Source organism: Gekko japonicus, unplaced genomic scaffold (assembly GCF_001447785.1).
Source record: "Gekko japonicus isolate JY-2015 unplaced genomic scaffold, Gekko_japonicus_V1.1 scaffold621, whole genome shotgun sequence".
Taxonomy (NCBI): Eukaryota; Metazoa; Chordata; class Lepidosauria; order Squamata; family Gekkonidae; genus Gekko; species Gekko japonicus.
In genome coordinates, this window is record NW_015173692.1 from 686,389 (window position 1) to 699,745 (window position 13,357).

Genomic DNA, 13,357 nt, shown 5'->3' on the forward strand with positions numbered 1-13,357 from the left:
TAACACATGGAATTCACTGCCACAGGAAGTCGTGGGTGCTACAAACATGGACGGCTTCAAAAGGGAATTAGATAAGCATATGGAGCAGAGGTCCATCAGTGGCTATTAGCCACAAGGTATAGCTAGGGGCTCTGGGGCAAGTGATGCTCTGTCTTCTTGGTGCTTGGGGGGGGGGTCAACAGTGGGAGGGCTTCTAATGTCCTGGCCCCACTGCTGGACCTCCTGATGACACTGGTATTTCTGGCCACTGTGTGACACAGAGTGTTGGACTGGATGGGCCTTTGGCCTGATCCAACATTGGCGTCTCTTATGTTCTTATGTTCTTATGTTCTTATGATATATACAATTGCCAGATATTTAAAGCATGGGATAAATTGTTCATTACCAGCCTAGACAAAATCAATATGGAACAGTAGCACTTAGGGTTATGCAAACTGTTCTGACCTCAGAAAGTTCTGTTTGCATGTAAACTAAGTATCATTTCATGCTGCTTTTAATTACTCTGCTTAGTTGGTGGAAGCAATTATGGACATTCACTGTGCTGCTGGTAGTATGATTAGTTTTCTTAGCTTGTGTATCTTATCCTTTCAGAGCTTGGTATCTAGTAATTTAACACCTTTCATTAAAGTTATTCATGGATGCCAATTAGATGCAATTCATTTCTTTAAAAAGTAAAAGTTGTATGGAGTCAATTACCTTGCTCAGTAGAATATCTGGGCACCCGAATAACATGCTGATAATATACACTCATGATATACATGAGTGATATCCAAAATACTGAAACTATTATACCACAGTGAATGGATATATGCATGATACTTTCAAGAGCAGTTATGCAACTGCACATAATGTTGAAATACTACATTCTGAATTATTGTAATTTTACTTAAATTCAGAAGTGTTGTGTATGAGATTTTAGCCATTTAATTAAAACAAATTAACATTTATCTCAGTGTGGATCCCTGTAATGTACTTCATTACTCAACAACTAATTAAACTGTGGAATTCACTGTCAGTGGAGATAGTGATAGCCACAAGCACAGATGGCTTTAAAAGGGTGCCAGACAGATTCAAGGAGGACAGGTCCATCAACAGCTACTAGTTATGGTGAGTATGTGGAACCTCCATATTCAGAGGCAGCAAAACTTCAGGAGAAGCCTCTGTACCTTCTTTATTTACTCTAGGGCAATTGGTTGGCTACTGTGTGAAACAGGATGCTGGACCAGATGGACCAATGGTCTGATCCAGCACTACTCTTATTGTGCTCCTCCTGCTGACCTCCTATTTTAATTATAGGGCTGCTTCCCAGCAACAATTTTAGTCACTGTAATGTTTGCACAAGGCACTCTTGTGTCTAAAGTCATAACATGGGAAGCTGTTGCACACAGAGCTGACTTGCAAGGAAGTGTATATTTAAATAATTTCAATATTAGATTTCAAAAGCAAATAAAAACACAAATGTAGAAACATGGACCCCGGGGTCATTTCGTGCAGGAGCGCACAGGAGTGGAGCTCCGGCAGTAAAGAGCCCATGGGGCGGGCACATGTAACAAGCCCCACCCCCTCCTCCCAGGAGCCCCAGGCCACAAGGAGCAAGAAGCAGCCAGGTAAGTTGCAGTGGGTGTTGCCTTCTGACACACTTCCGGTGATGTCAGGGTGTGTGGCATATGCAAATAAGTTATGCTAATGAGTTATGCTAATGCGCTCCTGCCCCTCTTTTTCTACAAAATGACCCCTGATGGACCCTACGTATATGTAACATTTCCTGAATTCTTAACCATGCTTAAGATGGCAAAATTATCTTCTATCACATTTTCATCATTAACCAGATTCAAATTTTGGTTCCAAATTTTGGTTTAGTGGTAGCTAAATGCAGATAAAACACTATACAACTGAAAAAGGGAAATGAAGAAGGAATTCAGGGGAATGGAATACAGGGGCATATAGTGGGTGGGAGTACATGAGCCCTTAGATACTCCTGATTTCTTAGAAATGGTTAAAAAAATGGAAACATTACCGATGCACTGGACAACAGCATTCTGTGTACTCTCTTAACAGTTACAGTAACAGCACAGAAAATCTTGACTTTAATTAAAGTACCTTTAATTATTTGAGCCTCGATTAACAACTGCATCAAACTGCTGCACCAATCAGTGAAAGAACTGCTCAATCAAAACTCACAACAGACATTACTAGGAGAATATTTTGCAAGTTTCCAAAATGGAATGAAACTGGGGTCTGTTATTTACCACGTTTATATAACAATGCCATTCAGAAATTGATCAACATGCTGGATACATTTACAGCTAGTTTTATGGAATAATATAATAAAATGTAAAAACACAAGTCCAGTGGCATCTTCAAAACTAACAATGTTTCTTGAACTAAGCTCTGATTCATGAGAACTTATGCTGAAACAAATCTTACTAGACTTTTAAGGTGCAACTGGACTTCTGTTTCATTTTATTTATTAAAACATTTATTACTCACCTTTCCTTACATTTCAACAGCTATTAGGGTTGCCAAATATGTTTTGGCCGGGAGCTTGGGGCTCCCGGCCGGCGTCTGGAACGTGCGTGCGCGCCGTGTGCGCATCACCCGGAAGTGACGTTGCACGCTGGGGGCGGGGCCATGCCATTTGAGGGGAAAACTCTTTGTTTTCCCCTCAAATGGCGTGGCCCCGCCCCCAGCGTGCGACATCACTTCCGGGTGACGTGTACGTGGGGTTTCCCCCGGGCCCCGATTCCGCGGGAGCGGAAAGCGAGGCTCGAAAGCGGGGGGAAATCCGCCCCCCCGGGGGCATTTGGCAGCCCTAGCAGCTATCCATCTAGAATTAAAATGTAAAATCTGTCTCTGGAAAAAAAAAAGTATTCAAATTCTATCTAAAGATCAATGGAGAGGAACTAAGTTGTATGACCCTGACACTATGCATATGAGGACCCTAAAATAGCCCAGTAGCATGTATCCAATGACAAAATTCTCATGATGGAATGGCATTTCCATTTACAAAAGTGGAATCCATTGATTCCACCTTCCACTGCAGACCCCCACTTTGCCCCTATACTTTTCCTGCTGACCCACAGGAACAAAATTTTAGGGGGCTGAGTGAGTCGCAACAGGAAGGAGATGCTGGAAAGTCCCCTTCTGAAGACCACAGATAGTTGGATACATGGCAGTGCTGGCCAATCTCCAGTCAGCACTTTAATTCAAAATATCTGTTACCCCATTCGCAAAACAGAAACATACAAGCCATTTCACAATTGCTTCCCAACTAATTAGAATTCTCTCCCCAATTTTACTAAGAAATATAAAGACTAATAAACTCTCCTGTCCTATTTTTGTGCCTAAGCCATCTAGTTATAGGCCATTTGCTATTCTGATAAATAGTGAACCTGTATTCATTTTCAAAGACAACAGCAGGATGCGCATTATTGCCAAGAAATAACTCTAAAAGGCATAGGAAAAAAGTTATCAGCTACTTTGATTTCTTATCAGATTTTATGAATTGTATTCTATCAAGCGTTATAACCACTTAGCAGTTTACAGAGTAAAAATCTAGAAAAAGACACTGCAATAGTTCTGGAAACCTTTGCATTCACTTTAATTTTTATTATTAATAGCATTTCCTTACCATAGTTCAAAGCCTCTGGAGCTGTCCATTTGATGGGAATCTGTTTTAAGCCTGAAGAGGAATAAACTCCATCATCTTCTTGACGAGACATTCCAAAGTCACTGATTTTCAGTATGTTATTTTCACCCACTAGGCAGTTCCTGGCAGCAAGGTCTCTATGACGGGGGGGGGGGGGACAAGGGCGGGGGGGGGGGGGAGGAACATCCATTACACAAAACCAGAGTCTACAACAGAATTGTTGTACAACATTTTTATATTCAAATCTTTCTTAAAGAGGTTGGATGTGAATACCATTCACCATTCTCTCTCTCTCTCTCTCTCTCTCTCTCTCTCACACACACACACACACACACACACGCACACACACACCTTTAGCAATGTGTGCACCTTTGACAATGTGTGCACCTTAGAAAACACTGCTATCTAGGTAATGTTACCAATTTGGTTCCCATTACACCTTTACCCAATCTATCAAATTAATCTTCAATATTTGTTAATACAAGGAGTATTACATGTCTCCTCCATTCTCAGCCTTTTAAAGGATTTGAATGTTCTGCTGATAAACCAGTGGATTTTATATTCACAGTGAAGGTTATCATTGTTCTCACTGTCTTCTCCCCCACAAGGTCAAGGCTACCATATCAATGCCCACCCTAAGCTCCAGGGACTTGTATGTTTGCATGACTCTCCGACACAGAGGTATACAGCTCAAACAGTTAGGTGAGCAATATGGGTTCTTGGCTGGAGCTATGTAGGCCACCTCATGATGATACCTGGCTCTGCCCTCTGATGGTACCTGGCTCCATTTTGGCTTACATAACTGTATGTGGGGAAGTTTATGCCTCTTAGCTATTCTCTGGGATGAAATATGGCCTTCTGACAGCCTCTGGGGAAAATTCCTCATTATATCACAGGGCTTGTGTTTGCATTTGGAATGCAATGAGAAAGAATTCTTGGGAGGCAAGAATGCTGACAAGCGGTGGCATGATGCTCCCCTTCCCCAGTTCTTGCTGTACCCCATGGAATGCAGCAAGAAACTAGGGTGGGGGTGGGTTCAGAGTGCCACTTTTCAGCATTTTGATCCCTACCCTGGAAAGTCCTTATCAGGTCCCTGAAGCAGCTGGGAATCAGTGTTCAGATCCCCACTCCTATCTGGGAAGCCTCTTGCTGAGTAGTGAGAGGCTTTCTGAGGTGGAATGAGGGAAAGGCCAGACCACACAACATGGGTCTGCCAGAATGCAACAGGAGCTTTACATTATGCCCTGAAATTACTTTTCTTCTCTCCCTGTCTCTGTCAAAAGTCCCTGTCCCAACCCCGGGTAAGGGCTTTTGGTTACAAGGGGGGTGCGGGAAAACAAAGTTACAAAATACGAGAAACTAAATCTCACCCTAGTCTTGCTAGGTACTACCAGTCCTTTCAGTCTATCCCAGAGGTCCCCAAACCTATTTGGCCTACTGCCCCCTTTTCAGAAAAAAATTACTCAGCGCCCCCCTGGAAATCTACCTTCAAAAAGTGGATAAAAAGATGCAGTGACAAAGTTGTTACTCCCTAGCACTTCAGCTGCAAACAATTAGGTTAGCAAGGTCACTGTGTTCTAATTGTCTCTGACTATCTTTGAGAAGATTCCTGTAGGCCTCTCTGCAGCCTGAACCAAGGATTTTATTTCTCATAGCAAAGGAACCATTTTCTTCACAGTCACTCTTTTTATAAAAATCAAGCCTGATGGAGAGTTCTGGGGACTCTGAGGACTTGCACACTTATCATTTTAGTTGGTTTTAGATGGAATTTTGATTTTGGACAATGTAAAGCAGTTCCTGGGAGGGGGCAGCATAGTATAGCCTAATCTCATGATATCTCAGAATCTAAACAGGGTCAGTACTTGGAAGGGAGACTGGCAAGGAAGCCTCTGCAGAGGAAGACAATGGCAAACCACCTCTGCTTCTCCCTTGCCTTGAAAGCCCCTTGCTTTATTTATTTATTTGCTAAAATAATACAAGCAGCATATGCTGTGTAACAGAGCATGGAAACCACAGAGTCCTTGAGGGTTATTTCCAGTACACTGCCCAACAAAACTAGATCTGATGGAGGAGGTAGGCACAGCTGGAAGACAAAGCTAGAATTGCTTGTTCTAATAACTCCTGGATGTAGAAGGGGAAGATAAACAATTAATGGTCATATTTTTTGCCACTGGTTGCCAGAAAGACACAAGCACTAAGCCATTTGTCCTTCAGTATTCCTGTTGTGACTTCTTATGTAAAGATTGTATCCTTAACCTCTATTTCAGACATGATAAAATGCACAAAATCCGCTACACCAGAAAAATCTGAAACCAAACATACAGTATAAATAACAATTCATTTATTCCACAAAAGAGTTTAAATAAACTCAGCTCGTCATTGATTCTCTCAAGACCATTTAATAAATATATAATCAATAATATATCAAATATATTCATGAATACAACTGTTGTTGGTAGGATACAAATACTGAGAAGAATATAGATACCCTCAAAAACAGACAAATCAGTAAAACGTCTCCTTGGCTCAGCTGAAAACTGTAAGGAGCACGTACATGCAAGAATGGGGAAACCAGTGATTCAGCAGAATGATCACAGTAATGACGCCAAATCCAGATTGCAATCTGTATTCTGTTATCCATATGTGAACTGCACCGAAATTCATACTGGTAATCAGGTACTGACTGGGAAGAAAAAATGTCCCTGGAAATGGACCTTGTCCCCTGTCAAAAGAGGGAGGAAGAAGATCTGGAAATCTACAAAAATACCTACAGTAGAAGAATGGTGGTTAAAGATGTTGGAACTTGTGGAAATGCCCAAACTTACTTCTTTGATTAAGGAAAAGACATTATTTACTTTTATTGCTATTTGGAAGCTTTATACATGCAAATGAAAAAAAATGATTTGATGATTTGTGGATTTGATGGGTAAGGAGAATTTTAAATAATAGATAAGAATACATGATTTAGTGTATTGCTTATGATATTAGAATATGTGGTTATGTTTAAATTTTAGATTTAGTATTTAGTGATTGTATTCGGCTTTGTCGTGGAGAAAATTTTGTAAGTTCTTTAAAGACATGTTCCCCTGGATCCTTTTTCTTTTGCTCCCCCCCCATTTTCCTGTATTTCCCCTCTTCAATTTTATTTTCACATATGAAAATCTTAATAAAAAGTTTATTTAAAAAAGAGGGAGGAAGGGAGGAAGAATGAGTATGCTCCACTAACAGCCCCACTCCCCACAGATTGGCTGAGCACCTCGGCACCAGGGTAAGTTTGGGCACATTTCTCACTGTGCTGGAGAAGTCTGGGCTGAGCCCATCCTTTGCCATGCCAGGCCTAGTCAGATGGGGCAACCAAGCCCGGGACAGATGCATCCATTGCCAGTTGGGGTAAGGCCATCCTCACAGGGGCCATCTTTCACCATGCCAGGGCACCTCCTGTCTTGCATGGCAAGGAGGCACCTGCTCATGGGGGTGGAGGCAACAGATTGAAGCTGTCCTGCACTTGGGGCTGGGGAGGTCCCAGCAAGGGCAGCCACTGGCCCACCAGGATTTTTGCTGGTGGTTTTAATGGCCAGTCAGCCCTTGCAAGCAATGTGGGGTTTATTACTACTGTTGTACAGCATTTGTCTTTTATCTTGCTCCAGCAATTCAGAGTACCATACATCTACCCTTCTCAACTATCTTGTTAGGTTATTCAGATATAGTCCAAAGGTTGAGTAGGGGCTTCACCCATAATGACTGCTTTTGTTTTACATACTACTTGAATTACAAGGGTTGGACACAATCCAACTGAATAAATGGATGAGAAGATTTATTTTTTTTAATTAGCAGCATTTTTCTTCACTTTAAAAAAAATCTATGACCTTTTCTTTGGACTAGACCCAGGTATCTATAAACAAATTACTATACCCTGTCAATTCTAGGTGATCCTGGGCCCTGGCATTTAAAAAGAGCTGTTTTATCTTAACTTTTGCTCTGGACTGTTATACCAGAATTAAAAACCTAGAACGTTGAAATATTTTAAAGCACCTTCATGTTCTAATTTTACCCTCTCTCTCTTATTTGGGAAAAGCAATAAGGCTACCAACATTCTGAAATCCAGAATGACATTTCATGACTATGGTCAAAAGGAAGGACTATGAATAGCTGTCTGTACTGCTACAATTCACGCAGCCTTGAAATCTCCCCTGAATTTTGAAATCAGCTTGGGAGGAGGGAAAGCTTATAATTCCAGATCCCACTGGACATAATGAGTCAGTCACATGATCCTCTGAATTGTGGCCTATACGTCCAGTAATAAAAACATGCCAACATCAGAATTTTGCAGGCTTAAGTTCTTATCACTTTATAGCAGGTCTTGTGGATTTAAACACTTAAACGACTACACTACTGACAAATAGAACTCAAACACTTGGTAAAAACCAAAAGGCAAAAGGCTCAGCAAAAGCAATCCTGCAGCAAAGAGAAATTCAACCCCAACATTCTTTAAAACATTTGTTTATGAGCACAGCTGTCCATAAGGAAAAAGTAACATTAAACTATTTGAACACAAGCATTTAATGTAGGGAATTACAGTTACAGCATTAGCAGTCATTCCTGAGAAAAGGATTTATGAACAGTTTGTCATTTGCTTTCAGCACAGATAATTTGCCAACTGACAGGCTGCTGTGCATAAGTAATGAATTGTTTCTTTGAGGATTATTAAGATTTCTTTAAGAATTATTAAGATTAAAAATTATACAAGCTTCCAAATAGAATGTTATTTATATGCAAGCTGCGGGTGTAGTCCACAGAACCATTTCCGCTATTCTTTCTTGAATATAAAATTCAACTCCTGTTAAAAGGTGACAGAATCATACTTGTTTAATACAGGTCAGATCAATAAGCACCTTTTAAATTAATGAATAGATAAAAATGTCATGGTGACTCTGCCTCCCGAATTTGCAACACCCCCGAATCTGGCTGAGGGAGAGGTGGAGGTGGCAGGCTGAGCATGCAGGGCTGGGGCGTGGATGAGGCCCGCCATCTCTGGGATGTGCATCTGGACTAGAACCTTCTTGCCCCAGTTGCTGGCCTTGCCCTTGAAAGTGCTTGTTTGGGCCTCAAGTTTGCAGCACCTGGCCACTCCAGACAGGTGGCTTTTTGGCAAGCAAGTCCATCCCCTTGCCTGGCCTGCAAGTGGGATGCTTACAGCCACCCGGGAGGTTTACTCAGCAGGACTGCCTTAGACCTGCTGCTGGGCCAGCCTCCCCAGTGGCTTTAGATACACTCCCTCCCACCCACCCTTCCTCCACCTGACAGGCCTGTCAAGTGTTGGAAGGGGTGTGGAGTCCTTAAAGCCATTGAGGCTTGCTTAGCAGGATTTCCTTAGTGCTGTTGCTGGCCCAGCCTCCCTGATGCCTTTAAACACAATCCTCCCCCCCCCCCTACACAAGACAGGCGGGGGTTTATCAGATGTAACAGCTTAGCCACACTCCCACCCACTATGGAAATATACCCCAAATTTATAGAAAAGTGGTTTCCTGTATTAGGTTATTTAACTTCTCACAATGTGGGTTCTAGAAAATTGGTTCATATGAACTTGCTGAATATCTGAGTGCTTGGATGTTGTTTTGAATACATAGTTACGTCCCACTTCCTAAATGTAACATAAATGAGAAGCATTTTTGCAAATAAATAAATAAATAAAGGTATGCCCTGCACCCTCAAATCCAATGTCCAGGCCAAATTCATGCACCAAGAAACCCAAAATAAGGGGAGTGCATTCCTACTATGACGTCAACCCCCACTATGAAGAGATTTCTGAGAAACACAATCCCTAAGGGGGTAAAAAAGGGGCAAAATGTGCCCCCCAAATTGTTTTCCATGTGCCTGGCAGGCTGTTGTCTCTTTGCCCCCCTCCCCCGATTGGTCAACTGTGTAGCTCAGAGTTCTGACGTAAAATCTGCTTGCTTGCACCCGCCTCCCTCTGATTACTCAGCTGTGGAGCTCAATGTTCTGACGTAAAAGAGACTGCAGACAGTTGAGGACAATTACAGAAATCAGCAAGTTCTGATGTAAAACCTGCTTGCTTGCACCCGCCTCCCTCTGATTACTCAGCTGTGGAGCTCAATGTTCTGAGGTAAAAGAGACTGCAGACAGTTGAGGACAATTACAGAAATCAGCAATTCAAGACTCCTGAATAGACATTTCTCATAACAGCCAGCATGGCAATTGAGTTTATGAATGTTCATAGGGAGATAGTAAAGGACCTTTCTAGGAGCCTGCTCCAGAGTGAGCTCACCAAGCAGCCTGGTGATCCTAGCATCTGAGGGCAGAACCACCACTATGGTCTAAAGAGAGGTCCTTCGGTGGAGGAAAAAACCCCCAGTATGTATGTCTCACTTCATCCTTTACAGTACAATCTTTCTACAACAAATGTTACCTTTCAAACTTCATATCATCAGCATTATAACTGGATTTATGGAACTTAAATACCATAGCTAAGCACGGGTATCAGGCTAGTGTACAAATAATATGATTCATCCCTCCTTTTAGAAAACCACATCCCATTATTAAACTGGTTGGAATACCCAGCACAAATTCACAAACAACAGTTATCTCTTTTACATTACCCTGGCAGTTCTAAAAGACACAGCCAAAGGGCAAACATTTGGACTTGTTATGAGTAAAATAACTTTTCTCTGTAATTCATATACATCTTGAAACAAAGGTCTGCAATTCAGTTTCTTGTCTGTCTCGACATATTTCCTTCCTTTAGTCAGAAAACAGTGGTAGTCCTATTTCAATAATTCAGCACTGAGGTTGACAGGACTTTATTTCCAGTGTTATTACATTAAGACACAGTTACGGCAGCTCTTCCTCGTGAGCAATGCAAGCTGAACTCTTTGCTGAGTTGATAGGCTCAATATTAAACAGTTTAGCCCTCAATTCTGAAGCCATACATACACTCATTAGCACTTGCTTTACATTTAGATCTGTGATTCACACTTTCTACTCAAGAAATATTTCTTCATATGTCAAAATGCAGATGATACTAATTGCGTACAGCAGACTAATTACTGCTAAAATTGCACAGAACTGTGTAAGATACTCAAACTGATTATCAGTTTTAATATTAGGAGAGAAAGCAACAGCAGTCAAGGATACTCAATTCATCATAATTTGAAGGAAATCATACAGATTTTCCAGTGACAGTATGAATCACTTCAAATGTCAGTAGGTCCTCAGTATGTTCAGAATGAAAGATAATTACTTGATGTTGTCAATGACAGCATTCACCATTCCTGCACCCTGCCAGCAATTCCCACGCATCAGCTTTTCAACATGAAAACATTGTGACTGAAAAAACCAACAACACCTGCAGCATGATTCTGAAACCCTCTTCCTCTTATTATATGACAGGATAAAAAGCTGTTATTTCTTAATACGATCTAAATGCCCATTTTGCTACCTAATCATCGCCATGCTAAAGCCCTGAAGAACTTACCCTAGTCATTACAGTCAAATTGGAAAATATATTTCTAAATATAGAATAGAAAATTGTACACAGTACTCCTAGCATAGCTAATATCTAAGGAGGATTTATTTAAGTAGTTACTACTAAGATATGAATACTTTAAAGGCATAACGCGTTTGTGGATTGATCTGTCAGAGCACCAGACTAGCACTTTTTCCAAGGTTGCTGCATCATCAGTGCAACAGAGAATAGTAAGTAACTATATATGTACTGTTGTTTGGTTTGATAACTGAACAGGTGGTCTATCCCAGCCATGATAAAAACATTCACTGTGCCATTACAGTCCATCCACTGATACAGAAATCCAGATCCTCAATTTAACATAAAGGGACAAAAATGGCTATCAACTCTCACATTACACAAAAGGTAAACACACGCCTGTTTTCATTGAAGCAGTGGATTCCTCCTACAGCTGCCATATTGTTAAGGGTCCCACTCTGAGTCTCCTATAGGCTGATAACATGAACATTTTAATATCTGCTCATAATGCAATTTGGAAACAATGGGATTGTGCAAAGGTCAAAGTAAGTTTGATGGAAACACCTAAAAGGAGTTCACATAGATTCACAACCATAAAACATGCTGGCGGTTGTGTCTTTTTCTATCCCTACAAAATGACAGCAGGGATACAGGCTGGATTGTTGTAATGGAATAAGATTATTATCTGGAGAGCCAACCCCAACAAAAGAGGCCCAAAATTGCAAACATGAATGCTATTGGAATCATCTGCTCAAAAGAAAAAGCACTTAAAGTTAAGGTGTTGGCTATCATTCAAAGAATTTTCATTAAAAAAGATTTTTTTAAAAATCTGACACCATTGTGAATAGCTAATCTACATATATGTCATTCTTTTACAGAAAATATTCTGCAAAGCTCTTGGCAGAACTCCTGTAAGAATTATCTTGGTACCATAATAAGGATCATGCAGAGGCAGAAACTATTTTACTTCTATTTCTACGCCTCCCAAGAGGGATTTACTGCTAAGTGTAGAGAGCAGTTCAAGCCACTTATAAACACTGTATTTGAAAGTCTCACCTCCAGCTGTACCATATCTTTTATATTTTTATCTCACCCTTCCTTGGCCTATCCCATATTATTTCCTCTTTCCCTCTTCCTGGCAATCCCCAGCTTTCCTTCTCTCCTTCCTATCCCACTAACAACCTACCTTTTATCTGCCCCCCTCTTCAGCTATCTTTATTCTTTGTTTACTTCATTTTTTACCCTGACTGTCCACAATGGGGATCCAAAGTAGCTTCCATCATTCTCATCTACATTATCCTCACAACAACCCCATGTGGTAGATTAATCTGAGAATGTGTAAGAGGCCAAAGGTTTCATGACAGAGTAAGCTTTCATGACAGAGTAGTGATTCGAACCTGGCTCTTCCAAATCTGAGTTTGAAACTCTAACCACTATGCTACACCACACTAGCTTTTGCAGGTTGGCTGCTGTTGAACAGTAGCAAGCAGCCATTCCCAGTTGTCATGCAAGTTATATGGTAGCAAGTTACCTTGGTGTTTGCTGTAGGGCCTGACCCAATGAGTCTTCTCCCTGCCTTATACTGAGAGAAACCAAGGCTTGAAGGCTGGCGACACTATTGTGGCTGCCTAGCAATGGTCACTAAGAGCATTCATTTCTTAAAGCTACAGGTGCTGCTTCTATTATTTGGGGGGGTTACCCCCCAGTGTAATTTTTTTTTTGTAGATTTCAGATTTTTCTGAAAACCTGGGGCATCCCCCCCCCCCCCCGTTTGTAGAAAGATCTGTCTTGTCCATTCATGACTTCAGTCTCTCAATTTAAGAATCCACAGATCTGGTCATGCTGAAAATTAGAAATACTTAATCAATAGCAGCCTTTTGGTATAGCCCCCCCCCCATATATATGTATCATTCTGGGAGGGACCTTCAACGTAGTGCCTGTTATGGGCTTCAGATTTAGCTGCCCTAGGTGTGTACAGTCTAAATATCAAAGGAACATGTTGCTTGAAAACTGGACTTTGGTGGGGTTGTCCCAGGGCAGGGCTCTGAAAAGAAAACTAAATTGCATCAAAGAATATTAAAATTCTTCCAGGTATCCATCATAATTGCAATTTATTTTCTATATATGTATGGTATAGAGATTGTGTACAGAGCAAAGTATGTATCAGCCATCAGACTGAGCATTTGTCAAGGTCTAATGATCAACAG

General features: G+C 41.1%; 1 protein-coding gene across 1 annotated transcript in view; it reads right to left on the reverse strand.

The window, feature by feature from the left end:
- FER (fer (fps/fes related) tyrosine kinase) overlaps positions 1 to 13,357 on the reverse strand; it is a 203,354-nt gene that overhangs the window by 19,000 nt on the left and 170,997 nt on the right. The window contains exon 16 of the mRNA XM_015423161.1: positions 3,632 to 3,786. Coding sequence (XP_015278647.1) covers positions 3,632 to 3,786 — 155 coding nt within the window. The remainder of the gene's footprint in view (positions 1 to 3,631; positions 3,787 to 13,357) is intronic.